The 25,184-nt window shown below is 46.0% G+C and overlaps 2 protein-coding genes across 2 annotated transcripts in view; one reads left to right on the forward strand and one right to left on the reverse strand.

Moving 5' to 3' along the window:
* Window positions 1-878: 878 nt before the first annotated feature.
* Window positions 879-20,177, forward strand: SAV1 (salvador family WW domain containing protein 1). The gene is made up of 5 exons (XM_030950101.1): window positions 879-1,032; window positions 3,536-3,988; window positions 11,876-12,146; window positions 13,660-13,803; window positions 19,021-20,177. Exons 1-5 carry the CDS (start codon window positions 939-941, stop codon window positions 19,232-19,234), a joined length of 1,176 nt encoding a protein of 391 aa, XP_030805961.1. The 5' UTR covers window positions 879-938; the 3' UTR covers window positions 19,235-20,177.
* Window positions 20,178-20,416: 239 nt separating this feature from the next.
* The window catches only part of ATL1 (atlastin GTPase 1), a 31,341-nt gene continuing 26,573 nt past the window's right edge, over window positions 20,417-25,184 (reverse strand). The window contains 2 exon segments of the mRNA XM_030950102.1: window positions 20,417-21,123; window positions 24,316-24,330. Coding sequence (XP_030805962.1) covers window positions 21,013-21,123; window positions 24,316-24,330 — 126 coding nt within the window. The 3' untranslated portion in view covers window positions 20,417-21,012.

The raw sequence follows: 25,184 nt of genomic DNA on the forward strand, positions 1-25,184 counted from the left end.
GAATCCCTGAGGAGCTGGGAAGGGGCTGGAGAATCCCTGAGGGAGCCGGGAAGGGGCTGGAGAATCCCTGAGGAGCTGGGAAGGGGCTGGAGAATCCCTGAGAGGCTGGGAAGGGGTTGGAGAATCCCTGAGGAGCTGGGAAGGGGCTGGAGAATCCCTGAGGGAGCTGGGAAGGGGCTGGAGAATCCCTGAGGAGCTGGGAAGGGGCTCAGCCTGGAGCAAAGGAGGCTCAGGGGCCCTTGTGGCTCTGCACAGCTCCTGCCAGGAGGGCACAGCCGGGGGGGTCGGGCTCTGCTCCAGGGAACAGGACAAGGAACAGCCTCAGGGGAGGTTAAAATGGGATATTTGAGAAAATTTCTCCACGGAAAACGTTGTCAGGAGTGCCCATCCCTGGAGGTGCCCAGGGAATTCCTGGATGTGGCATCAGTGCTCTGGGCTTGTGATGAGGTAGGCACCGGGCACAGCTCAGACTCGCTGATCTCGGAGGTCTTTTCCAACCTCAACGATTCAGTGGTTGTGTCACTGTGGGGTTCTGTCACTCTGTCATTCCGGGATGTCTGTTATTCTGCGGTTTCTGTTATTCTGGGGTTTCTCTCATTCCGGGGTTTCTGTCACTCAGGGGTTTCTGTCCCGGCGGGCTCCCGCCGCTCCGTGAGGGGCCGCGCCCTCCCCGCCGCGCGGGGGCGCTGTGGCCGCGCCCCCTCCCCTGCGCTGCCCCGCGGCCGTCCCGGAGGGCGGCGGCCGCCGCCTTCCCACAACGCCCCGCGCGCCCGCCGCGTCCCCTCAGCGACCCCCGGCCCGGCCCGGTCCCGATCCCGATCCCCATCCCAACCCCGCTTCTGGTCCCGGCCCGGCCCCCGGCGGCGGCCGGACCCCCGCCCTGCGGAGCGGGGTGCGGCGCCGGGCATGCGGGCGGTGGCAGCGGGCCGGGAGGTGGGATGCTGTCGCGGAAGAAGACGCGGACGGAGCTCTCCAAGCCGGGCGAGGTGCAGGGGAAGTACGTGAAGAAGGAGACGAGCCCGCTGCTGCGGAGTGAGTGTCGGGGGAACCGGGGGACGCCGGCTCGGGGGGCCGATGCCGAGGCCTTTGTGTGCGGCCGGTGCGGGTCCGGCGGGCCCTGGAGCTGCGCGGCCTTGGCGGGGCGAGGGGCGTGAGGGGGAGGTATCCCTGTGGGTGTGTGTAGGGGTTTTTTCTCCCTGTAAATGTGTGTAAGGGCTATTTGTCCTTATAAATGTGTGTTTAATCCTGTTACGAGCCCTAGGAGATGACGGAGGGAAGTTAAAAGGAAAGGAAAGCCGAGTTTCAAAGGGAGCCCTGCACGCCTTGTTCCAGCGGGCGCTCAGCGTGCCCAAACTCGGTGGTTTTTGTGGGTTTTATGATTTTCTCGGTGCCCGGTTCCTGAGTTTCAGCAGGCCGGGGTTCAGACGTTGATTTTAAATGAAGCCAAGAGCTCCAGGGTGAGGCTGGCCGGGGCTCGGAGCAGCCTGGCGCGGGGAAGGAGGGAAGGGCTCCCTGTGGCACGGGGGCAGCATCGGGGCTGCGGTTCCATGGATCCCCGAGCCCGCTCCTTGCAGAACGGAGCGCTTGTTTTCCCCATCCGAGCGCTGTGGAATGAGATAACTGTCCCGCCAGGCAGTTGCATAAAATCCCTGCATAAAAAATGCTCCAGGTCCTATCTGTGACTCAGCCTGGTGAGGTCACCTGGGCTGCAGGGATCTTCCTGTGGCGCGGGAAGATCCCTGTGCTCCTAGGGCTGGGCACATCACCACAAACACGCACTGAAAGTGTGCTTGGGTTTGGGTTTGTTGGTCTTAGAAGACAACCCGAGACTGAAATGGGTTTGCTCAATAAATAAGTAAATATATTGCTGACGCTTTCTGGGGTGCACCAGATTTTAACCGTAAGTTGTAAGGGTTTATTAATAAAAGGTAATTAATAATAGGAATTATCTCATTCTAAGTGAAAGTTATCATCTGTATTGATTTGTCTGGAAGGAAACTACTTACTTCTATCATGTTGAAAGTAAAAGTAGGGAGAGGAGGAATGTTTCACATACTGGAGGGAGGCAGTGAAATTCTAAAGGAGAAAGTGAAACATCTCCCTGATAATTTGAGGACTTAATGCATATGGAATGGCATCGTTTTTTCTGGCTGAACTTTGTGACTTTGGGATTAGTGGGGGCAGTGTGAATTCTGTTTCTGTCTTGAATTCCTGTGGGCATTAACATCTTGTCATTCCCAGTTTGTAAGGACAACATTCCCAAAGAAGCAGTAGCCAAGATATGTGGATTTTCTTGACCCTTCTCACAGAGAAACACGAACCCTGACTGATTTAGCCACAGCACAGTGTGGGTGGTTTGGGGTTGGTTTTTTTTTTTTTTCGTCATGTGGTTTTTTTTGATGGGTTTGGGGTTGGTTTGTTTATTGCAGCTGCAGTTTTACTGGCAGAACTGCTCAGTGGGGTTTCTGCTGCACCTGGACATTCTGCAGCTTTACCTCCACATTTACACAGACATTACACAGAATCACAGAATAATGAGGTGGGAAGAGACCTCTGAGATCATCCAGTCCAACCTGTGCCCTCACACCTCACCCAGACTGTAGCACCCAGTGCCATGTCCAGTCTTTTTCTAAACACATCCAGAGATGGTGATTCCACCACCTCCCTGGGAAGAGCATTCCAATGCTTTATTATTCTTTGGGTGAAAAACTTTTTCCTAATATCCAGCCTATACATTCCTTGCCGTGGCTTGAGACTCTGTCCTCTGGTTCTGTCAGAGACCAACCCCACCTGTCTGCAGCCTCCCTGCAGGGAGTTGTTAGATGTGAAAAATGCCAATCACTTGTTTTTAAAATTTTAAAAGTTTAATAGTAATAAAATGTTTATAAAAATAGTAATAAAATTAGAGTAATAATAATTTGGACAATTAGGATTAGGACAATATGAGACAATAAAAACAAAGAGTTACGGAGTTACAGGCAGCATAAGCCCAAAAAAGGCCCCACGTTAACAGAGGATTAACCCTTAAAAGCAACAGCCTGTTGCATATTCATACACCTCATCCATGATGCATAAATTCCATTCAAACACAGGATTCTGTCTGGTCAGAGTCAACTTCTTCCTCTGAATCCTAAATGGCATCATCCCTTCTGGAGGAGGAGGGAAGAAGTTAATTTCTGATAATGGAGCAATAAATTCTCTTTCTCTGACAGATTCAGGTGTCCTGTGGCTGCTATCTCACTGCGAGTCCTCTCTTTAGGAAAAAAAGTATCTTACATAGCATAGTTTCTATTTTAACAGTTTGTTATAACCTAAAACTATATTTAACACACTGCTTAAGAGAATTAATACAGCATCACTTTCTAACACAACACATCTAATATCCATTTGAATATTTGCGAAAAGCCAATCATAAAATACGCATTTTTCACATTAGAGGTGCCTTAAGTGGCTTCTGCACGTGAACTTCCCCAGTTTCAGTGTGTAAATCACTGCACAGGCAGGGCTCTCACTTCTCCCCCGTGCTCCCTGGCAGATCTGATGCCTTCCTTCATCCGCCACGGTCCGACCATTCCCAGGCGCACGGACATCTGCCCTCCCGACTCGGCATCCTCTGCCTACGCCCCCGGCGATGGCCTCGTCTCCAGGAACCAGAGCTTCCTCCGGACCCCGGTGCAGAGGCCGCCTCACGAGATACTGAGGCGAGAAAGCAACAGACTGTCTGCACCCTCCTACCTGGCCAGGAGCCTGGCCGAGGTGCCGAGGGAATACGGCTCCTCCTCCTCCTCCTCGCAGCCCTTCCTGGCCGAGGCCGGCCCCGGGCTGGAGAACGGCGATGCCGGAGCCCGGGGCTATTACTGCGATCATTTCTACGATGGCCACAGGAGACGTCAGCTGAACGAGCGCCTGCACGAGGACTACAGGTATTATGAACACAACAATGATCTTTTCCAGAGGATGTCCCACAATCATGGCAGGCACACTTCAGGTAAGGATTCCTCGGTGTTTTTGTTAAAAATCAGGTTTTGGTGAGAATTTGGGTGCGGTTTGGGGAGTCTGGATGATCAGGGTTGTGTTTCAGGTGTGTAGGACAAAGCTGCTTTATCGTGGCATTTTTGGGATTTAGGTAACTGGAATTGAGGGTTTGTTCACACATATCCAGAAAGGAAAAATAGATTTAAACCAGGATTGTTTTCTTAAATAAATGGAGTAAGGCCAAGGAGGTTTTGGGGTTTTTAATGCCAGGCATGTGTACATCTCCTCTACACATCAGTTTTGGGTAATTGGAATTGAGGGTTTGTTCACACATGTGGTTTCTAATGCCAGGTAATTGGAATTTAATTTCTAATGGTTTCACATAGGGTTTCTTATGCTGGGTAATTGGAGTTGAGCGTTTGTTCACACATATCCAGAAAGGAAAAATAGATTTAAACCAGGATTATTTTCTTAAATAAATGGAATAAGGCCGAGGAAGTTTTGTGTACGTCTTCTCTACACATCAGTTTTGGGTAATTGGAATTGAGGGTTTCTTCACACATATCCAGAAAGGAAAAACAGATTGGAACCAGGATTATTTTCCTAAATAAATGGAGTAAGGCCAAGGAAGTTTTGGGGTTTTTAATGCCAGGCATGTGTACATCTCCCCTACACATCAGTTGCTGGCTGGAATTTTATTCATTGGGGGACATCATGATGTAGAGAATAAACAAAAGCACTAAACCACAATATTGCATTATTATTATCATTAAATTTTAATTATCATCTTATTTAATTTCATTGTTTGAATTTGACCTCAATCATTAAAATAATTTCTTATAAATAGTCATAGGGAGGAATGACTGCTTTGTGTAATTAGCAAATTGGCATCTAATTACTGTTGAAATTTACTTCCTAATCCTTGACTCCTTTCTTTTAGCTTTTAAATTTGTTTGTAAATATACCTGTTGTCCCCTTAGTTTCACTGGAACTTGCCTTTGTTTCCTAAAACAAAACAGCATAAGAAAGACAAATCCATGAAACATTACTTTTCTGAAATATTTTACTCTGATATTACAAAAACTATGCCCAAGGAGGAGTTTGAAACAAACATTTCAAACCTGTAAATAATGTGCCTTCAGTATGAAATACATTGTCACCTGTAATCTGTAAACAAAATTGTAATTAGTGTCTGCTAAAATAAATCTCCTGTCTAGAACAAGAAACCTGCCAGGAAGAACATCAGCCTTTAATGCTGCTGACCTCGTGTGTGGGATTAGAACCTGTCAGTGCCTTGTGTTTTCTTCCCCACAGAAACACTTCCATGAAAAATGGAAATGTCAGCCAGGAAATTCTGAGATGCTGGGCTTTAAGGCCTGTTATTTGAATCCTCCTTTATTTTTCTAAATGTGAATATCTCTAATCTGCCTGGATTTTGTGTGCAAACCCTGCATCTCTGCAGTTGTTGCTCATCCAGCAGTCATTAGACATTTACCTGGTCCAGGTAACAAGCACTGGGATTGTGCTGGGATGTTTTAGGGAGGAGAAGCAGGAGGGGAGGATTTCACAAACCAATCCATCAGTTAAACCTTCAGAATTAAACAGCAGTTGTGTCTGCTGAGGAGATTCCCGGAAATGGAGCTCTGGCTTGGAAGTGGAGATTCATAGAGCACATTTGTAAGAGGAGCTCCATATTTTGCTCAGATGTTGCTCAGTAGCAACATCTTCTTCCTAAATAGATTTTTTTCCTGCTGTTTGTTGACCTTAGCCCTGGAAATCATAGAGGAGCTGCTCCTGTTTGCTTGATTTGGTCATTGGCTCTCATACTTTAACATTGCATATTTTGAACAAGTTTTACACAGATTTGGTGATGGGTGAGTATTTAATCTCATGCACTTGTAGGGAGAGACAAAGGTGAGCCTTTCAGTTGCCAGTGTTTTCCCTTTGCTCCATTTTTTTTCATCTCCATATGAACTCCTAAAGTCCTCTTTTCCTTTTTCTTAAAGAATCATGTGGCCCAAAATAAGAAAAATTTTTAGGTTGTGTTACTTCCTTCATCTCACCATTCAGCTTCTTTTTATTTGAACCATCCCATGCCTTCACACCTTCAGTGTTTTCCTTGAGTTACCCAAATGTCTTTGTAATTCCTTGTTTCTTTTTCTTGCATTTCCAGAGCCTGTTGCTTTCACTGTCTTTGTCTAAATTACTTTTCTTTACTCGTCTCCATTGTCGTTTCTCTTCATTGAGATGCCAGAATTGCCTGATGCCTGCAGTTCCAAATGGAAAGTCTGGTTTTTAGCTGGAGTTTGTAAATGCTGCCTCCTCCCCTTTCCCTCCAAAGGTGCCCTTGCTCAGTCCTGGTGTGTTTTGGGTGGATTCCCCAGGAGATGTTGCCTGGTGAACACGAGGTGTTCCTGCTTTGCTGCCATGCCATGGTGCTCACACTGAGGTGATTTTTGGCAGCAGTCTGGAAGTGAAGAGGTGCCTGTGCATTTCAGCTCTCATTCAAAACTGAGATTTTCCTCCCTGGGATTTGGAGAGAAGTTACAAACATGTTCTTACCAAGGCTTCAGAGTGTTCAGCCGAGTGTTGAGGCAGGCCTGGGCTTTTGCAGCAGTTGGTGTTCCAGCATTGCCGTGTCCTTCCATGGCATTTCTCCTTCAAGCCACGTTTTCTCTCTCCCTGTGCTTCACTTCTGCCATCTCCTCCTTTCCATATTTCCATTCAGTTTGTTTCTCATTACCAATTCAGTGCTGCTGATTTTCCTGACCAGTATTTTCGGTTGAGATACCTCCTAATTTTATACATTTAGCTACCTCTGTGGCATTTCTTAAATTTTTAATTTCTTTTTTTTTTTTATTTTTTAATTATTATGAGTGTCCTTTTCAAACTTTTAATTCTAAGAGACCTTTACTTGTCTTTCCTCGCCATCTCTTTCCTCTCTTCTAGGTTAAAGTTTTGGGGAGGTCTGTGGTTGAAGTTATACCTACAGTGTAGATTGGAACTAACTTGTAACCAAGACCTCAGAGTTATTTGTACCTGTGTGAGCGGTAAGCTGAACCATTCTTCTGTGTCTATGAAAATTGCTGAGCTTGAAATCAACCCTGTAAAGGCACTTGCTGGTGGTGGATTGTGATGAGTTCACTGGGATGTCACAGGAGAAAAAACCAATTTAACAGAGAATCCAGTGTGCTTCTGGTTCATCTGTTAAGTTGTCCCCCTGAAAAACTGCAAACTTGTTTAATGTAAGAGCAGAATAAATACAGATTATGACATGAGACCCATTTAGAGCTGAAATAGCCATATTTTTATTTTTCTGTGTGTACACTTCTCTCATTTTTAAACAAATGGCACTTCCTGCCTTTTTCTTCTTTTGTGCTGATTTTGCAGGAATTTTGCAGCATAATTCTTGATGCTTTCAGAGTTCTTCCTGTCATTTCCTATTTGTGCTTGCTTGGAACGCCCCATTCCCTCCAACAAAAGAGGTGCTTGTGCTCAGGAAGTTCCTTCAGATGCTTTGGAGAGGGTTAGGAAGGCTGGGACCTGCAGACCTGGCTAAACAGGAGAGTTATTGGAACTTTTTGTTATTTTATTATTACTTACTCTTTTAAAATTAAACAGTTTGTTCATCTTCTCTTCCTGCTCTTCACCCTGCTCTGATGAGGGGAAGGGAGAGGATTTTGGCATCCTGAAAAAACCCTCTCAGGACAATTGGGCTAATTAAAAACAAATAGTGTTTTGTAAGATTTATTCTGCAACACTTTGGAAATTTGGGTGAAGTCACTTGTGGGGGAGTTCCTGGGCTCTGAAATTTCTCTGCATTTTCTACCCCAGTGGAATTTTTTCCTCTGGTTTTGCTCTTTGCCCTTGATGCTGGTGATGGGATTTCTCTGCTGCTCTTGTTACCTGGCCTTTGCTGGGAATCTTTGCTTCTGAGGGGTTGGACTTCTTTCCAGGCAGGGTTCCCTCAGAAAAAATCCCTTTTACTGGGAAAGCCCTGACATCATTTCCAGTTCCTTTGTTCCTTCCTAAACACAACTTCCTTGAGTGAAGAACACACTGCAGACTGTTCTCACTTGTGACTTTATTTGGGTTTTTAAGAGAAGGAATTTTTGCATTGATAAAAGTGCACTGCAATGTGCTGCTCAAAGTCAAAATTGATAATTCAAGATCTTAAATTCAAGATACTGGATTTTATAAATGGATGGAAAATTAAATCCTCAATTTCAATGTTGATATTCCTTAAAAGCAGCAACTGAACCAAAAAACAACCCATTATCTAATATATTATAATATAACATTATAAACAGAGTGACCAGATGAGGCTTGAAAAGGTTTTACAAATGCACAAATTTCAATTAATTGTTGGCCATCCTCGAGATTTGATAGTGCCACTCCAGAGAGTGCTCATCCCTAAGCAGGGGAAAGGAGACATTTGAAACAAGAGGATAATTTAAACCACTCTATTTCTTGGGAAAGCAGGAAGAATGAGAATTTTTATGTGTTACAGCTAGAAGAGTGTGTGAGCAAGAAAACCCTGAGAATTGCAGTGAACATGCTCAGTTTATCTCATGGTAGGGATCACATCCTCCATGCCAGGAAAATTTACACCAAATATTTGTATAAAAACTGTTCAGCTTTTCTATTTGGGATCCATAAATGTGGTGCCAGCCCCCAATCCGGGGAATATCCATGGTGCTTGCAGGAAAATCCTGTGTGGAGCTTTGGGCTGCTGTGAAAATGCTTTGGGGCTCAGAATTTACCTGGAATTTAAATGCAGAAAATGTCATTCCTGGAAATCTGCCATGGAAAAGGCAGGCCATGGGTTTAGGCTGTTTTGGAATTTTCTTCTTTGGGTTATTCTTTGGAAAAGATTACAGAGGAATTTACTCTTCCAAGTGTTGTTAGTTGAAATTACAGGTGTGTATATATATATATATAAAAGTTAATTTTCCTCTTCTCTTATTGCTCAAAACTATAGGAGGAGTTTTTCTCTTATGTGTGTATCCATCCTTCCACAAAGGAAAATCTGAGGTTTATCAGGAAAACCAACAGATAATTTCTTTTGATCTCTAAAAAAATTAATTTTATAGGGAAAAAAAGTCTAAATTGTACTAATTGTTGATTTTCATGCCACAGTGGTTGATGGCTTTAAGGCCCTATGAATATCAACATCTTAAAACTTCCAGCAGAGAGAATATTCCAATATAATCTGTATATAATATCTGTATATAATCCAATATAATATCTGAGAATATTCCAATATACTATAGGGGAAAAATTATAGTTACAACCATCAGTTTATAAGTCTGGCCTTTAATTTCATGTCCATGGAGTATTGTTCAAAACTGGTAACTTCTGCATCTGTACAAATTTATTTTAAGGGTTTGACTCTGCTTCTTCATGTATGAAATGAAAATGGCAAAAGGAATGGATAAAATATTTGTGATCTGGTGTTATTTTTGTTCTTTGCATCTTGGAAATTAAAAATGAGCTGGCATTGGGAGAACCCATGTGTCAGGAGAGCTTCAGTGCAGAGGATGGCACCTCTTCCACATGTTGGGAATCATTAACCTTTACCTTTAGTAAAAATAATTATCTGTGGATTTGAGGCCAGAATGTAAGGAGGAGGAAGTGTAAGAAAAATACAGGGATGTGCAGGTTTTAACAGTAAACAGAAAAATACGGATTTTTTACTCCCCCAGTCAAATTTGTGTGTTCAGCTCTCCTGGCAGTGGAGATTTAACAATCACAATTTCCACATCCCTGAAATCCCATCCCAGAGCTTCACCAATGGGGGAACATCCTGGGTTTGTTTGGCCCAAGCACAGCATTCTCAAGAAGCTGAAATGGTTTTATTTTGTCACTGGCATGTGGAGCTGAAGCAGCTTCCCTGCCCCAGCCCTTCCAAAGGTCAGGAAGGTTCCAGATGTTTCTTTGCTATAGAATTAAGCTCTGGGTTGTTCAATCCCAATTAAAATGGACACAGCTTCCCTTTCCAATGCTGCCAAACAGGTAAGTGCTGACACCAGAGGAAATCCTTTAAGGCCAAACAGTTCAGAGCATGACAAGGCTGGAAAAAGATTTATGTTGAGCACAAAGTTTTAAAGGAGGATGTTTGTGAGGGGGGTTTGAATTTATTTTTTATTTATCCAGTTGTTTTGGAGCCTTCCTGTAAGTTTATTTTTAATTATTATAATATTCTGTTAGGATATAGCTCACCCAGGTTTCTGGCTGTGATTTTAGAAGAGAGAGACTCTGCCTTTCCCTTCTCTCAGAAAATAACCACACAAAAAATGTTATTCCTGAAGAAAAGGAGCAGGGGTGTATTCCTGTCAGTACATGTGTGTGGGGGGGTGATTTCTGACTTGTAAAAAAGTGGGGAAAGTGGAAAAAATCCCTTCTGCTGGCTGTGGGAAATAGCAACACACAAACTCTGCTGATAATGGGATTGAATGGATGCATTTGGCTGTGGGATGATGTCTTGGTTTGGAAAGACAGGAGTCTGCTAAGGAAGGCAGGAGCCTCCCCTGAAATTGAGAATGTAAACCCTCCCCACCCCTCCGAATTGCTGCAATTTTAAATTAAAGGGCTCTCAGGCAAAGATATTGGGAGCAGGCAATAACAGTTCTTTAATAGGGAAGAAATAAAAAGAATAAAATAAACAATACAGTCCACTGGAACAACACTGACAGAGTCAGAACCCAACCTGACACCCTGTTGGTCAGGGTGTTGGTGGCAGTCCGATTGAAAATGTGGCTGCAGTCCTCTGAAGTATCAGGGGTGGTTCTGTTGGAGCAAGGGGGTTCTGTAGAGAAGGATGTAGTCTTCCTCTGAAGATCCAGGAGGGAAAGGTAGCTGCTGTTCCTCTGGGGAGTCTCGTGGAGAAAAACTGAAACTGCAATTTCAGAATCTTAGAGTATATGGGGTAGCAGTGCTTGGCTCCTCCCTCTGGGCGCACATCTCACAATGGGATGTTACAGTTCTTATCAGTCATGCACCGATATTCAATAGTCTGTTATCAGCGGAGGTCCCCTCCCGAGGGAAGGTGTGAATGTGGTCATTCAAAGAGAGAGATAAGGCAAACTGCTCACTTGACAAGGTAATCAGCCATACAGATGGTAATGGAAAACATCTTGCATTGCAATCTTCAACAGATGAAAAGAGAATTGGAATTTTCATTAAAACTAGATCCTGTGAGGGACTGGAGGGAACTCCTTAAAATGAATTTTAAAAGGGAATTGAATTGAACCCAACACATCCAGGAGGTAGCAAATTCCCAGGGTTGGGAAGAAACCTGCAGAATTCTTGATTGAGTCACTGGGTTTTTGTGGTTGGGTGTCTTGGGGGTGTTTTTTATGCTTTTTCTCTACTTGCTCATCTGGTTTTATTTCTTCCCAAGTCTCCCTGGGGAGGGATGGGACAGGAGGTGTTTCTCTGGGGCATCTCTCACCCTCCAGCTGCTAAAAACTCTGTAAAAACTCTGTTTGTTACAACAAATCCCACATTTCCAAGAGCTGCTGAGCAGTCTCTTAAACCTAGTGCTGGATCAATCCCAAATGTGCTCTGATTCCAGGGAAAAGGTGGGAATTTAATCAGCTGCTGATTCCTGGCAGCTCTTGGACCCCAACCCTGCTTGTCCCTCCTCTCTTGTTTACCTCGTCCTGTTGCTGCTCTTGACTGGTTCACCTGAAAAGCTTTGTTGGTGATTTCTCTGGAGAGTTCTAATATCTGGATAGTTTTCATTTTTAAACTTTTTGGGGTTTTTTTGTTGATATATGAAACTTAAAAACTTTTTTTGTTTGTTTTTGTCGATAAATGAAGCAGCCATAATAATTCATTAACAAAAATCATCATTTCTGTAAATCTTTCCCTAAACCCCGATCTCCCTTCGTTTTAGGCATCGGGAGAGTTGCTGCTACATCTTTAGGAAACTTAACAAATCATAGTTCTGAAGATTTACCTCTTCCTCCTGGCTGGTCAGTGGACTGGACTATCAGAGGAAGGAAATATTACATCGACCACAACACCAACACCACGCACTGGAGCCACCCGCTGGAGCGCGAGGGGCTCCCGCCGGGCTGGGAGCGCGTGGAGTCCGCCGAGTTCGGCGTTTACTACGTGGATCACATCAACAAAAGGGCTCAGTACAAACACCCCTGTGCTCCCAGGTGAGCCTCCCACCTTCCCTGCCCCCCTGGGGTTGTTTTAGTCCAGGTAGGAGATGGGTTTGTATCATAAAACAGAAAAAAAAAATCTTAATTTTCGGCTTGGCGGTTCTCGATAAGGTTTTTAGAAGTTTGGGGTTTGTTTTGTGTTTCTGGGGTTTAGAAGCAGGATCTTGCTGCTCAGGCAAACAGAGCAGCTCTGCAGCTGCCAGGAAAACAGCAAAGTTGCTGAGAAGAGAATTGAGCTGTAAACTGAAAGTCTGATGTGCCTGGAGGTGCTCTGGACATCTGAAACGTGAATTAAGTCTTGGCTGGGATGAAAATGGGTATTTCAGCCACTCAACATTTCAAAGTAAAATAAAACTACATAATCTTATAAAATACATAATTTTATAAAATAAAATAAAACTACACACCAAATCCAATCTTAATTGTTAATACACACCAAATTAACAGTTAATTGCTAATATACAGCAAAATAACAGTAAATGCACACCAAATCCAATGTTAATTGTTAATATACACCAAATTAACAGTTAATTGTAAATACACACCAAATCCAACTGTTAATTGTTAACATACACCAAATCTAACAATTAATTGTAAATACACATCAAATCTAATGTTAATTGTTAATACACACCAAATTAACAGTTAATTGTAAATACACACCAAATCCAATGTGAATTGTTAATACACACCAAATCTAACAGTTAATTGTTAATACACATCAAATTAACAGTTAATTGTTAATATGCACCAAATCCAATGTTAATTGTTAAATTGTTAATTTCTGCTGCTCAGTCTGTTCTGCTAATAGCCAGGAAGAGAAAGTTCTTCATCTTGTGGCACAAAAGATAAATATATGGGGATATCTTTATATGGAGTAACTCTGATGAGCTGCTCCCTGAATCCATCTGTTCTGACATGTTAAATTGTGGATTATATGAATCAGTACTTTAAAAATGTTTTAAAAACAGGTCCAGTGCTTTGAGTGGGGCTAAGGTGAATTTCAGCAAAATAGCAGCAGCAGCTATTGCTGAGTGCAGGCCTCAGTGAGGTTGCAGCAGCAGCAGCCTTGGCAGTGCTGAGTCTGTGTATAATGTTCAGGAGTGCTGAGTCTGTGTATAATGTTCAGAAATGATGAATCTGTGTATAATGTTCAGGAGTGGTGAGTTTGTGTATAATGCTCAGGAATGGTGAGTGTGTGTAAAATGTTCAGGAATGGTGAGTGTGTGTAAAATGTTCAGGAATGGTGAGTGTGTGTAAAATGCTCAGAAATGGTGAATCTGTGTATAATGTTCAGAAATTAATGAATCTGTGTAAAATGTTCAGGAATGGTGAATCTATGTATAATGTTCAGAAATGGTGAGTGTGTGTATAATGCTCAGGAATTATTGAGTCTGTATAATGTTCAGGAATGATTGAGTGTGTGTATAATGCTCAGGAGTGGTGCCTGCAGGGTGTGCAGAGTGCTGGAGCTGACCCTGTGCTGTCTGTCCCTCTGTCCCCGCAGCGTGCCCCGCTACGATCAGCCGCCCCCCGTGTCCTACCAGCCGCAGCCCCCGGAGAGGAGCCAGGCCCTGCTGGTCCCTGCCAACCCCTACCACAGTGCTGAGATCCCTGACTGGCTGCAGGTCTATGCCAGGGCTCCTGTCAAGTGAGATTCTGCCTTTTTTTTTATTTCTTTTCACTCTGAAAATGAAAAAAAAATGGAATTTCTGTGGCTGACAGCAGAGCTTGTGCTGTATTTGGTTTTAGGGCTGAGGTTGACAGCGTGAGGGAGTTTGTACCAAATGTTTATCACATTAATTTGCTTTCTTTCAGGCATTACTTGGAGTGATCACTTTGTGCAGCTCCCACAGCTGGCAGAAAGCTCTGTCACAGGGTGAAGGATGTGTTTTGCTTTCAGAGTATTTACAAGAGTGGTACCACGTGCTCAGAAAATATGTGAAACATTTCTAGGGTGGAACTTCCTCATGGCTCTTTTCGTTCTTTTTAAACAGCACAGCTTTTCCTTCACCTTTAAGAGTTTTTAATCATAGAATCATGAAATTGTTTGGGTTGGAAGGAACTTAAAAATCATCCAGTCCCCCCTGCCATGGCAGGGACACCTTCCACTATCCCAGGGAGCTCCAAGCCCCAATATCCAACCTGGCCTTGGGCACTGCCAGGGATCCAGAGGCAGCCACAGCTGCTCTGGGAATCTCTGCCAAGGCCTCACCTCCCTCACAGAGAACAATTTCTTCCTAATATCCAACTAAATTTACCTTTTTCCAGCTTAAAGCTGTTCCCCTTGTCCTTCCCTCCATCCCTTGTCCAAAGTCCCTTTCCAGCTCCTTTGGAGCCCCTTTAGGCCAAATGCTGGCTGACATCTATATTTCTATTTCTATATTTCTATATTTCTGTTCAAGAAATTGAATTAAAAACTAAAGGCTAATAAAAAATCATTTTGTCAAAAAAAAACTGCTGCAGGAACAGGGAGTCTCCTCCAAAAAAAGGTTTGAGTCAGCATAAAGAAATGAGATTTTCTAATGGGTGCAGCTCTACAGAGCAGTAACACTGAATAGAAAGCAATAAAAACCCCAAATGTGGTGTAATAATAATTAAATCATGTGCTATTCATAAGGAGAATATGGAGAAATTCAGTTTTCCAGCAGTGAGGACAGCCTGTAACTGCAAATTCAAGCTGTGGTGTTCAGTGACTTCCACTAAAAAAATTGCTTTTTTTTATTACCTGCTCCTAGTGACTTCAATCTGAATGAGTTTTATTACTTCTTGTGACTGCTGCCTTTGCCAGCAGCCCATAAAATTTAAATTGCCCTAAAATCCCCCAGCACACTGGGGCTCCACACTCAGTTCCTGTAGCCTGTAGGATTTGTATCCTAGAAATCCTTCCAGGTTCTGGCTGCAGATCCATTCCTTTATTGAGGTCTTTGGCACATCCAGACAATGTAAATTTAAATAGCTCAGCCTGCGTTGTGTGGATTATTTTGGGTATTTTCTTGAAACTTGAGAAACAAACATTAGACAAATTAAACAATTCATCAGGGATTTCTTTATAGCAAGTAGGCTGAGACAAATTTTTAAATTTTTAATTATCAGCACAGTTTTGCACTGAAATAATTGGTTTTATTTTGTCATGATTTGTTACTTAGCCCTGGCTCTGTAAATTGATTTAGCTGGGTTTTTTTGTTGTTGTTGTTTTTGTTGAGAGGAGTAGATAATTATGGAAAAAATAAAAATACTAGATTTTAACAAATTCCTCTAGAAGATAAGAATTAGGGTTAGAAAAAGCCTGACAGAGAGTCCAGTAGGTGTTAACCAAAATTATCTTTGTTTATAGGAAAAAATTCCTTCCTGTGAGGGCAGGGAGGCTCCTGATGAGTGGGAAGGGAAAAGGAGGGAAAGGTGTTGGCCTTGTGAGCTCAGCAATCCAGAGTGCCCCCAGATTAACAGTTAATTGTTAATAATTGTTAAATTGTTAATCCACATTGTTAATTTCTGCTGCTCAGTCTGTTCTGCTGATAGCCAGGAAGAGAAAGTTCTTCAGCTTGTGGCACAAGTGCCTGAAAACTTCAACCCTCTTTGTCAGCACACAGCTCAAACTCCAAACAGCTGCAGTTGGTTGTTTCTCTTTTTTTGGGGAAAAAAATGTTTTAGCAGTGCAGCCCTGTTAACTGTTAACACAGAGGCTGGGATAAGATTTAATTAAATTCTTAAAATTCCTCAGAGCACCTTTGGAAGTCACCTGCACATCCTGGTGCTTCTGTGGTGCCTCTGGAATGTGACTTTCAGTGGGGAATGCAGTTTATTTCCACAAATCCACTGATATTCCAGCCTCAGCCTCCAGCCAGGTGAATCCATCTTCTCCTGTGCCTCAGCTGCACCAAATAACTCCATTATTCCAAAAAACTCCATTATCCTCGAGTTCCTCCTGTTCTGGGATAGGCAGAGCAGGCAGCTCCCCATTTCCAAGCTCAGGAAATCACATTTTGGGTGGGCTGTGTGAGGGAAAAGCAGGAAAGGAGGGTAGGGCAGTGAGGCTGGAACCACAGCAGGGTTTGCATTAAATACCCACTGTAGATTATTGCTGCTAATTAACCAGGAGAGTTAATTGGAGAGGTTAAGCAGCCAAGAACACTCATTACAGCTGCACTGGGGACAGTGCCCCATCTGTGGGAGGGACCTGAGCTGCTGAAATTCATTAATCCATTTTTCTGTGTTAGTGTGATTTGAACAGAAGTTTTACATTAAATATTCCAGGTGTGTTGTGAATGGAATTGCTGTTCAATGCTTCCAAAATGCATTTCCATGGAATCCCAGAGTGCTTTGGTGTAGAAGGGATTTAAAACCATTCCCATCCCATCCCTGCCATGGCAGGGACATCTCAGGGTGTTCCAAGCCCTGTCCAGCCTGGCCCTGGGCACTGCCAGGGATCCAGGGGCAGCCACAGCTGCTCTGGCAATTCCAGCCCAGCCAGGAATTCCTTCCCAATGTCCCTTCTAACCCAGATGAAGCCATTCCCTGTCTCCTGTCCCTCCATGCCTTGTCCCCAGTCCCTCTCCAGCTCTCCTGGAGCCCCTTCAGGCCCTGCCAGGGGCTCTGAGCTCTCCCTGGAGCTTCTCCTCTCCAGGTGAGCACCCCCAGCTCTCCCAGCTGGGTTTTCCTGTGCTGGTTTGTTCTGGTCACTCCAGGGCATCTCCTGAATTCCTTTGAATTCCAGGTCTCACAAGCTCTCAGAGGTGTGTAACACACCCAAGCCAGCTCAGCTACCCCTGGAGGCATAAAAATCAGCAGGATGGCTTCTCTTGCAGTGTTGGAAACAAAAAGGTTTAATAGAAGGCAAAATAACAAACAGACAAAAACCCAGCTAGGTGTAGGAGATCCTTGCCCCAGGTAAAACACCTCACAGAAGTGATTGGGTTTTTTGTTCTCTTCTTTTTCTAGTAAATTACCCAGGCTGAACTTTCTGGCTTCTGTTCAATTAGCCATCCTTAAGTTTGAGGTGAAGTCCCCAAGGTTCTATGAGATGTCTTTTCACCTAATTGAGGAGAGAAACTTCTGGGCTTCTTTCCTTTTTGAAGGACAGAGGAGAGTTTTGTCACTGCTATAGTGATGTTTCTCCAGCCCATCCCCAAACACAGCCCCACCTTTTGGGATCAGTCCCATAAAAGGATCTCATTCCAGTCATCCTGGAGGAATCCTGTTGAGACATAAACTTAAAGGAGTTTAGAGATTTCAGAGGAGCTAAGATTTTAGTTAGAGATAAGCTTTATTTGAGTTAATTAAAATAAAATAAAAGGCCTTGATGAAGTTAAGAGTTAGTAGTTAACTAATAACTGATTACTTATCAACACAATGTTTGGTGAGCTGGGTTTCTAATGAAGAATATAGAAACTGATAAATTGCTTTTAGGAACATAAGACAATTGTGGCCTCCTCTGTTCTGAAACCAACTGAGGACAGGAATGGGAATTCTACCAATGGGTTCATTTGTCAGATTTGCATTGAAAAGGGAGAAAGGTCAGAACGAGGAAGACTTCATTTACTTCTTCATTTTGGGACCCCTCCCCATGAAAGGGACCACCCACCCATTTCAAGTAACAAACTGCATGTGATTAATGGCTTTTGAACTAATTATCATGCTTAATGGCTTTTGAACTAATTAGCATACAGAGCAGGGAATGGGATGTACCAAAGTGATGAATATGGATTTGTATTTTGGGTATTCAATACTCTTATATACTTATAGATAAAAGGGCTCTGGAATCACCTGTAAATTGGGGTGTGTATTGGAAGCTGTCCCACAATAAACACACACACTTTCTAACTCTAAACTGTTAGAGAGTTTTTGTCCCTCACAACTCGATATCAATCAGCACTAGATCAATATCTGTCACAGACACATTTTATGAAAAATCCTTTCCTTAGGATCGTTCTCCTGAGAAGCTGAGAGACCTCAGAAACGAAATGTAAATGATTATCTGCTGCTGTGGAATGCAACAGGTGCATCTGTGATTGGCTCATGTGGTTGTTTTTAATTAATGGCCAATCACAGTCCAGCTGGCTCGGATTGTCTGGTCAGTCTGATGAAATCCTTTCTTCTATTCTTTTAGTATAGTTTACATTTAATATATCATTTTCTTTTAATATAATATATATCATAAAATGAAACATGGAGTCAAGATTCTCATCTCTTCCCTCGCCCTGGGACCCCTGTGAACACCACCACAATGTGAAAATTGCGTATTTTATGATTGGCTTTTCACAAATATTCAAATGAATGTTATATGTGTTGTGTTAGAAAGTTATGCTGTATTAATTCTCTTAAGTAGTGTGTTAAATATAGTTTTAGGTTACAACAAAATGTTAAAATAGAAACTGTGCTATGTGGGATACTTTTTCTAAAAGGACTCACAGTGAGATAGCAGCCCCAGGACACCTGAATCTGTCAGAGAAAGAGAATTTATTGCTCCATTATCAGGAGAAATGAACTTCTTCCTGCCTCAAAGGCACTGTCAGGATTCAGAGGAAGAAGCTGACACTGCCCAGACAGAATCCTGTGTTTGAATGGAATTTATGCATCATGGATGAGCTGTGTGAATATGCAACAGGCTGTTGTTTTTAAGGGTTAATCCTCTGTTAACGTGGGGCCTTTTTCGGGTTTATTTTGCCCAGAAAAGGTACCTGGACTGTCTGTAACTCTTTGTTTCTATTGTCTCATATTGTCTTAATCCAAATTATTATTACTCTAATTATATTACTATTTTATAACCATTTTATTACTCTTAAACTTTTTCAAGTTTAATACCAAGCGATTGGCGTTTTTCACATCAATATCCATATTTTTAACCAAGCCCCGTGTCTGCCCCCAGGTACGACCACATCCTGAAGTGGGAGCTGTTCCAGCTGGCCGACCTGGACACGTACCAGGGCATGCTGAAGCTGCTGTTCATGAAGGAGCTGGAGCGCATCGTGAAGCTCTACGAGGCCTTCAGGCAGGCGCTGCTGGGGGAGCTGGAGCAGCGGCAGCAGCGGCAGCAGTGGTACGCACAGCAGCAGCAGCAGCAGCACGGCGCCAACTACTGAGCGCCCTGCCCACACCACAACAGCTCTCCAAGGAAAAGTGCTTCTGGTTGAAAAGGCAGCTTATTTTTGTTGACGTTGCACCTTTGTTATTATCCTCTTGAATATTTTTCTACATGTATTATGTGTTGTTTATAAAAAGTGGAAATTGTTTGTTAATCTTTTTTGGCCGTGCCGGGAGTAGTTTGTTATCCTGAGAAACCAGCAAGTTCCGTGGTCCCCTGATCCTCCATCCCTTTCCTGCAGTCAGCTGCAGTATTAAAAGCTGGCTATGTATTTTTGAAGGGCAGTAGATGCAGCCGTCACGTCCTGGCTTCCAAACGTTGTCCAAATGCAGATGCCTCGTTCAGGGTGTTTCCCTGGGGGTTTGGGATCCCTCTCCTGAGAGCTCTGCTCTTTGTTTACAGCTTTAATGTACAGAACCAGCCCCGGCCTGGTCACTCCCACCAGGAGCTGATCTCACCCTTCGGATCCCAGCGCTTCGCCCAGGTGAAGCCTGAGTTGCCTTATTTTTTACTTTAGCTCATTAGTACTCCAGACTCACTCCTCATTTCCACACAGATTACTCAGAGGGGGAACACTTGTACTTTCCCAAAGACCAAGATCTCTAAGCAGAGTGGTTTTGATCCTGCATTTCCAAAAACTGACCCGCTCCAGTGGAAAGGCAGCAGCATTGCCTGACCCACTCTGCCACCCCAGGGGGAAAATCAGGGATGTAACAGCAATTACTGGGTTTTGGTTTTTTTTAATGAGCTTTTGTCTTAAAGCTCCTCACTTGGGGAAAATCTTTAATCGTCCAGTTACCCTCTCCAGTAATTTCATTTGGTTCATTAATTGTCCTGATATGTTATTTATGGGTTCTTTTCAGTGCAATAAACACTGCAGACAAAAAAGTACATTTCTTGTAAATCCTACAAATTCAATAAAAATCATTTTGTTCGATGAACGAAGGGTTTGTGTGACTGATTTGTGACCTTTCAGAACATCAGATAAACCATTCTTAGCAGCAGGAAAAGCCCCACGGGCTTGAGATGACCAAAGCTCTTGGTGGCACCGAGCTCTGGGTCTGTCAGTGGATAAATGACCCTCAAAACACCAACCCTGAAACCCCAACTCAAACCAAACATGTAAAACACCCCAGAGGAGCTCTTACCTAGGTAATAAATAATTTCACTGTAGAACCAATTCTTAGGAACCAAAAGCAAACTTTAATAGTCCTGACAATAAAAGAATAGAACTGTACCACACGTCCTATGCACTATCATGGATAAATATGTACAGAATACAGAGAAACTTCCTCCAGAACAGCTACAAAGTGACACTTTGTGCAGACAAACAGAAACGGTTCCTCACAGCACCCTTAACAGACCACAGCAGAAGTGCCCGTAACAGTGTCTGATAAAGCAAGTTAACACTTTAATTATGTTCACGTAAGTTAAACGAAGGAAACAAACGTGGTTACATGTTATAACTTCTTCAAGTACCTGAAATAAACTGGCTTTTGGACAAGCTTCGGCCATTTTAGTTGCGGTATCACGTAAATTAACGTTTCCTCAGTGGTGACTAATTAAGAAGGGGGAAATAAGGCTTCATAAATGAGCTGGGAGTCGCTGGCAATGACAGACCAAAGCTCCGGGCTGCGGCAGTGCCCTATGTACACAGGGACAGGGACATCCATGCTGGCCCTGCCCGCGGCACCGCTGCCGCGCTCCCGGCGGGCTCGGGCCGGGCACGGGCGGCGATCCCAGCGGAGCCCCGGCCGTGCGGCGCCGGCCCCGCTCCTAGAGCTGCTTCCTGTCGGCGGCCGGGCCGGGCTCGGCCCGCGGCGCGGGGAAGGCGTGCTGGTACAGGTGTCTGTGCGTGGCGGCCGCGCTGTACAGCTTGTACAAGGCCTGCGGGAGAGACGGCGCTGAGCGGCCCCTTCCACAGGGGAATCCCAAACACGGGGAATTCTGATCCTAGGGAATCCCAATCCCGGGGAATTCTGGTCCTAGGGAATCCCAATCCCAGAGAATCCCAAACCTGAGGAATCCCAAACCCAGAGAATCCCGATCCCAGAGAATCCCAAACCCAGGGAATCCCTAATCTGGGGAATTCCAAACTCAGAGAATCCCAAACCTGGGGAATCCCAATCCCAGGGAATCCCAGACCTGAGGAATTGTGATCCCAGGGAATCCTAAACCCAGGGAATCCCAAACCCAGAGAATCCTGATCCCGGGGAATCCCAGTCCTGGGAATCCCGATCCCAGGCAATCCCAAACCCAGGGAACGCTGATTCCAGGGAATCCCGATCCCAGGGATCCCAAACCCAGGGAATCCCGATCCCAGAGAATCCCAAACCTGGGGAACCCCGATCCCAGGGAATTCTGATCCCAGAAACCCAGGAAATCCCAAACCTGTCCCAGGATCATCCCATGTGGAATCCTGATCCCAGGGAATTCTGATCCTGGGGAATTCTGATCCCAGGGAATCCCAATCCTGGGGAATTCTGATCCCAGGGAATCCCAAACCCAGGGAATTCCAATCCCAGGGAATCCCAAACCTGGGGAATTCTGATCCCAGGGAATCCCAGACCTGGGGAATTCTGATCCCAGGGAATCCTGGACCCAGGGAATCCCAAACCCAGAGAATCCCGATCCCAGGGAATCCCAATCCCAGAGAATCCCAAACCTGGGGAACCCCGATCCCAGGGAATCCTGATCCCAGGGAATCCCAATCCTGGGGAATTCTGATCCCAGGGAATCCCAAACCTGAGGAATCCCAAACCCGGGGAATCCCTAACCCAGGGAATTCCAATCCCAGGGAATACCAAACCCAGAGAATTCCAGTTCCAGAGAATCCCAAACCCAGGGAATTATGATCCCGGGGAATCCCAGTCCCATGGAATCCGGATCCATCCCAGCCCCGTGTGCTCTGAGCACCAGCACTGCTGGGCCAAGCGCCCAACACACACAGAGGGCTCCAGCTCCGGGTTTGGGGCCTGAGGGAGCAGCTGGAGCTGTGCCAGGGCAGGTTTGGGTTGGAAATCAGGGAAAGGTTCTTCCCCCAGAGGGTGCTGGCACTGCCCAGGCTCCTCAGGGAATGGGCACAGCCCCAGAGCTGCAGGAGCTGCCAGGGATGCCCAGGGTGGGATTGTTGGGGGTCTGGGCGGGGCTGCCCTGGATGATCCCTGTGGGTCCCTTCCAGCTCAGGGAATTCTGTGACTCTACAATTCCAATTTTCCAAGCACCTCATCCCCCCTGAGCTGTATCAATCATTCACTGGGACCATGAGTGGGACATTTGGGGTTGTTTTTCCCTGTTTTGGTTCCTGCAGCCTCAGTGTCTGTTCTGTAATTGCCTCAGCCCCAGGGCTGGGGGTGGCACAGGTCCTTGTCCCCATCATTTTCCTGCAGATGATGGGGATTTTTCCCTTCTGATTTTACCATTTTCCTTCTGATTTTACCATTTTCTGTTTGTCCTGGAGCCAGGTCAGGCTCAGAACAGGCAGGAACAGCTCTGGAGCTGCACTTCCCACACGGAACCAACAGGGCCAGGTGACATCTGACCCCACGGGGTGACACCTTCGTGTCCCTCCCTGCCTCTTCCCCACCTTCATCCCACAGCAAACAGCAGCAGGTGCCAGGACACAGCTCAGGACTTGGGGTCACCAATTGTCACAGCTCTGACATTCCCATTTCAAATAAACTTGGGGGTGGAACAAACCAACCCAAATCCCACCAGCTCCTGCTGGGACTGCTGGCAAGCCAGGATCAGCCCTGGCAGGGGTGGGAAGGGGCAGCAGGACCCCACACACTGACAGGGGGAGCAGTTCCTGTGTGCTCAGGGGCTCAATGGAGCAGGACAGGCTGAAGGGGCAGTGAGGAGGAGGAGGAGGGTGAGGATGAGATGCCTCCAAGGTGTCCAAGAGGATGCTGATCCCATCCCAAATGGGCTTTTGGGAATAGAAGGAGTGGTTTGGGATTGTTTGGGAATACAGTGGACAGGCAGAAGAGACTTCACACAGCTTCTGTTTGTCTTTCCTGAAAATTCAGCTCCAAGCCCCATCCAGGCCCCCTTGCAGCATTTTGTGCTGTTTTGGGGGTTTTGTGATGCCAAACCAGCCCCACAGTGCTCAGTTTTACATGGCAGGGTTTGTCCAGCACCTCAGCCACAGCAAATCCTGTGTTCTGCCTCCTGGTGCCCCTGAGGTACCAAAGGGCCACGCTGGCTGCTGGGAGGGACGAGGGATGGGATGGTTTTTAACAGCTTGAATTTCTTCTAAAGGAACTGCCCCACAACTCAGGGGCTCAGGAGGTGGCACTGCTCTGGGGACACAGCAAACATGGAAATGTCTGGTGCCACACCTGGGCAGGCACTGGGATTCAGAGCTGCAATAAATAATGCCCATGTGCAGGAAATTTGGCTTTTTTTTGGTTTAATCAGATCCTGGTGAGGCTCTGCCCAAGGAACATTCCGGAAGCTCGGGGTCTCACCTGAGTGAGGAAGACTCTCCCTGTCCCATCCAGGTTTTCCTGTTCCTGGAGGCCTGGGCAGGAGCATTTCCCCTCAGAGCAGCTCCCTGCCGTGCTGGGGGAGCAGGATTTCATTCCCTGTGCCCCCTCAGGGGTGCTGGGGATGGATGAACTGTGCCCTCAGGGCTCTGCACTCAGCTCAATCCAACATGACCTGGTTTTTCCCCAAAAACAGCACCCACAGCAATTCCAGCAGCACCGAGAGGCCTGGCCAGGCATGGGGGCTCCCCAGCTGTCCCTGCCTGCACCAAAACAATCTGAGCTTTGGGTTTGACCTCCTGGCACAACAGGAAAATCCCCAAACAGAGCTGAGGGGACAAAGCTGAAAATCCCAAACATATCCTGACACTCCCCACCCAAATCCCTGTCCCACTTGGCTCCTGCAGTGCAGTGCCCACATCCACACCCTCCCCAGGCATCCCAGGGAACAGCCAGAGGCAGCCAGGCCAGAGCTGCTGCCCAGAGCCCTCGTGGCTCCCATCCCCCAGCAGCCCAAAGGTGCTTTTGGGGCCAGGATGCTTTTCCCAGGAGCCCAGGGCCTGGCAGCATGCAGGGAGCAAGAGCCACTTACCTCATTGGTGCTTCCCTGGGAGAGGCAGGGGAAAGGGGAGACAGAAAGAGAAAGAAACAGCTCTGTGGATCTCAGCGTCCATGGCAGCTCCTCCCTGGGGGGCTCACCCCAAACTGGCCACCCCTCCCTGCTTTGGTCCCACTCCCAGGGGAGGCAGCAGCTGCCCTGTGCCACAAATCCTTCCTGGGAGAACTTTCCCTCTGCTTGGAAAGCCACAGGGCCTGTGGGAGCCAGGAACAGCTCCAGGCACTTTCCCCTGGTTGTTTTCCCCCAGCTGGACACGGTTCCTGTGTCCTGCTCCTGCTGAACCCCTGCACTGGGATGGCATGGAATATTCCAGCACATCCCAAAGGCTCCAGGGCAGCCCCCTGGGCTGTGCTGGGGGTGCTCAGGTGCTGGGGACAGGATGAATCCAGCTGGGACAGCACCTGCCCAGCTCTGGGCTGGAGGAGCATCCCTCAGGGCTGCCTCTCTCTGCCCCAAAGCTGCACGGTGAGCTGCAGCAGCACAGGGAGCAGGAATGTGCTTGTTTTCCATGAAAACCTCTCTGGTGGAGGAGAAGGGCCCTTCCTGCCAGAAATCAGAGCTGGGATGGCTCCTGGGGGATGAGCTCCTCCAGCTCTGCTGTGGGAAGGGCAGGAGGGCACTGCAGCCTCTCTGGGCACATGGACTGTGCCCCTGGAGGGGGAGCAGGGCTCAGGGGGCCTCTCTGTGGGCTGGGCTTTCCCTTTCCTGCAGTGGGAAATCAGGGTCTGGTGCCAAAACTGGCAGAGCCAAGATGTGGCCTCGACCTCTGGCAGAGCTGGGAGAGCCCAAATCCCTGCCCTGAAGCAGGGGAGGGCCCAAATCCCTGCCCTGAAGCAGGGGAG

This window comes from Camarhynchus parvulus, chromosome 5, assembly GCF_901933205.1.
Source record: "Camarhynchus parvulus chromosome 5, STF_HiC, whole genome shotgun sequence".
In the NCBI taxonomy this organism is placed as follows: Eukaryota; Metazoa; Chordata; class Aves; order Passeriformes; family Thraupidae; genus Camarhynchus; species Camarhynchus parvulus.

Coding starts and splice junctions, on each gene's coding strand:
- SAV1 (XM_030950101.1), top strand. CDS start 939: ATGCTGTCGCGGAAGAAGACGCGGACGGAGCTCTCCAAGCCGGGCGAG. Junction 12,147..13,659: donor AAACACCCCTGTGCTCCCAG/GTGAGCCTCCCA, acceptor CTGTCCCCGCAG/CGTGCCCCGCTACGATCAGC. Junction 13,804..19,020: donor TATGCCAGGGCTCCTGTCAA/GTGAGATTCTGC, acceptor GTCTGCCCCCAG/GTACGACCACATCCTGAAGT.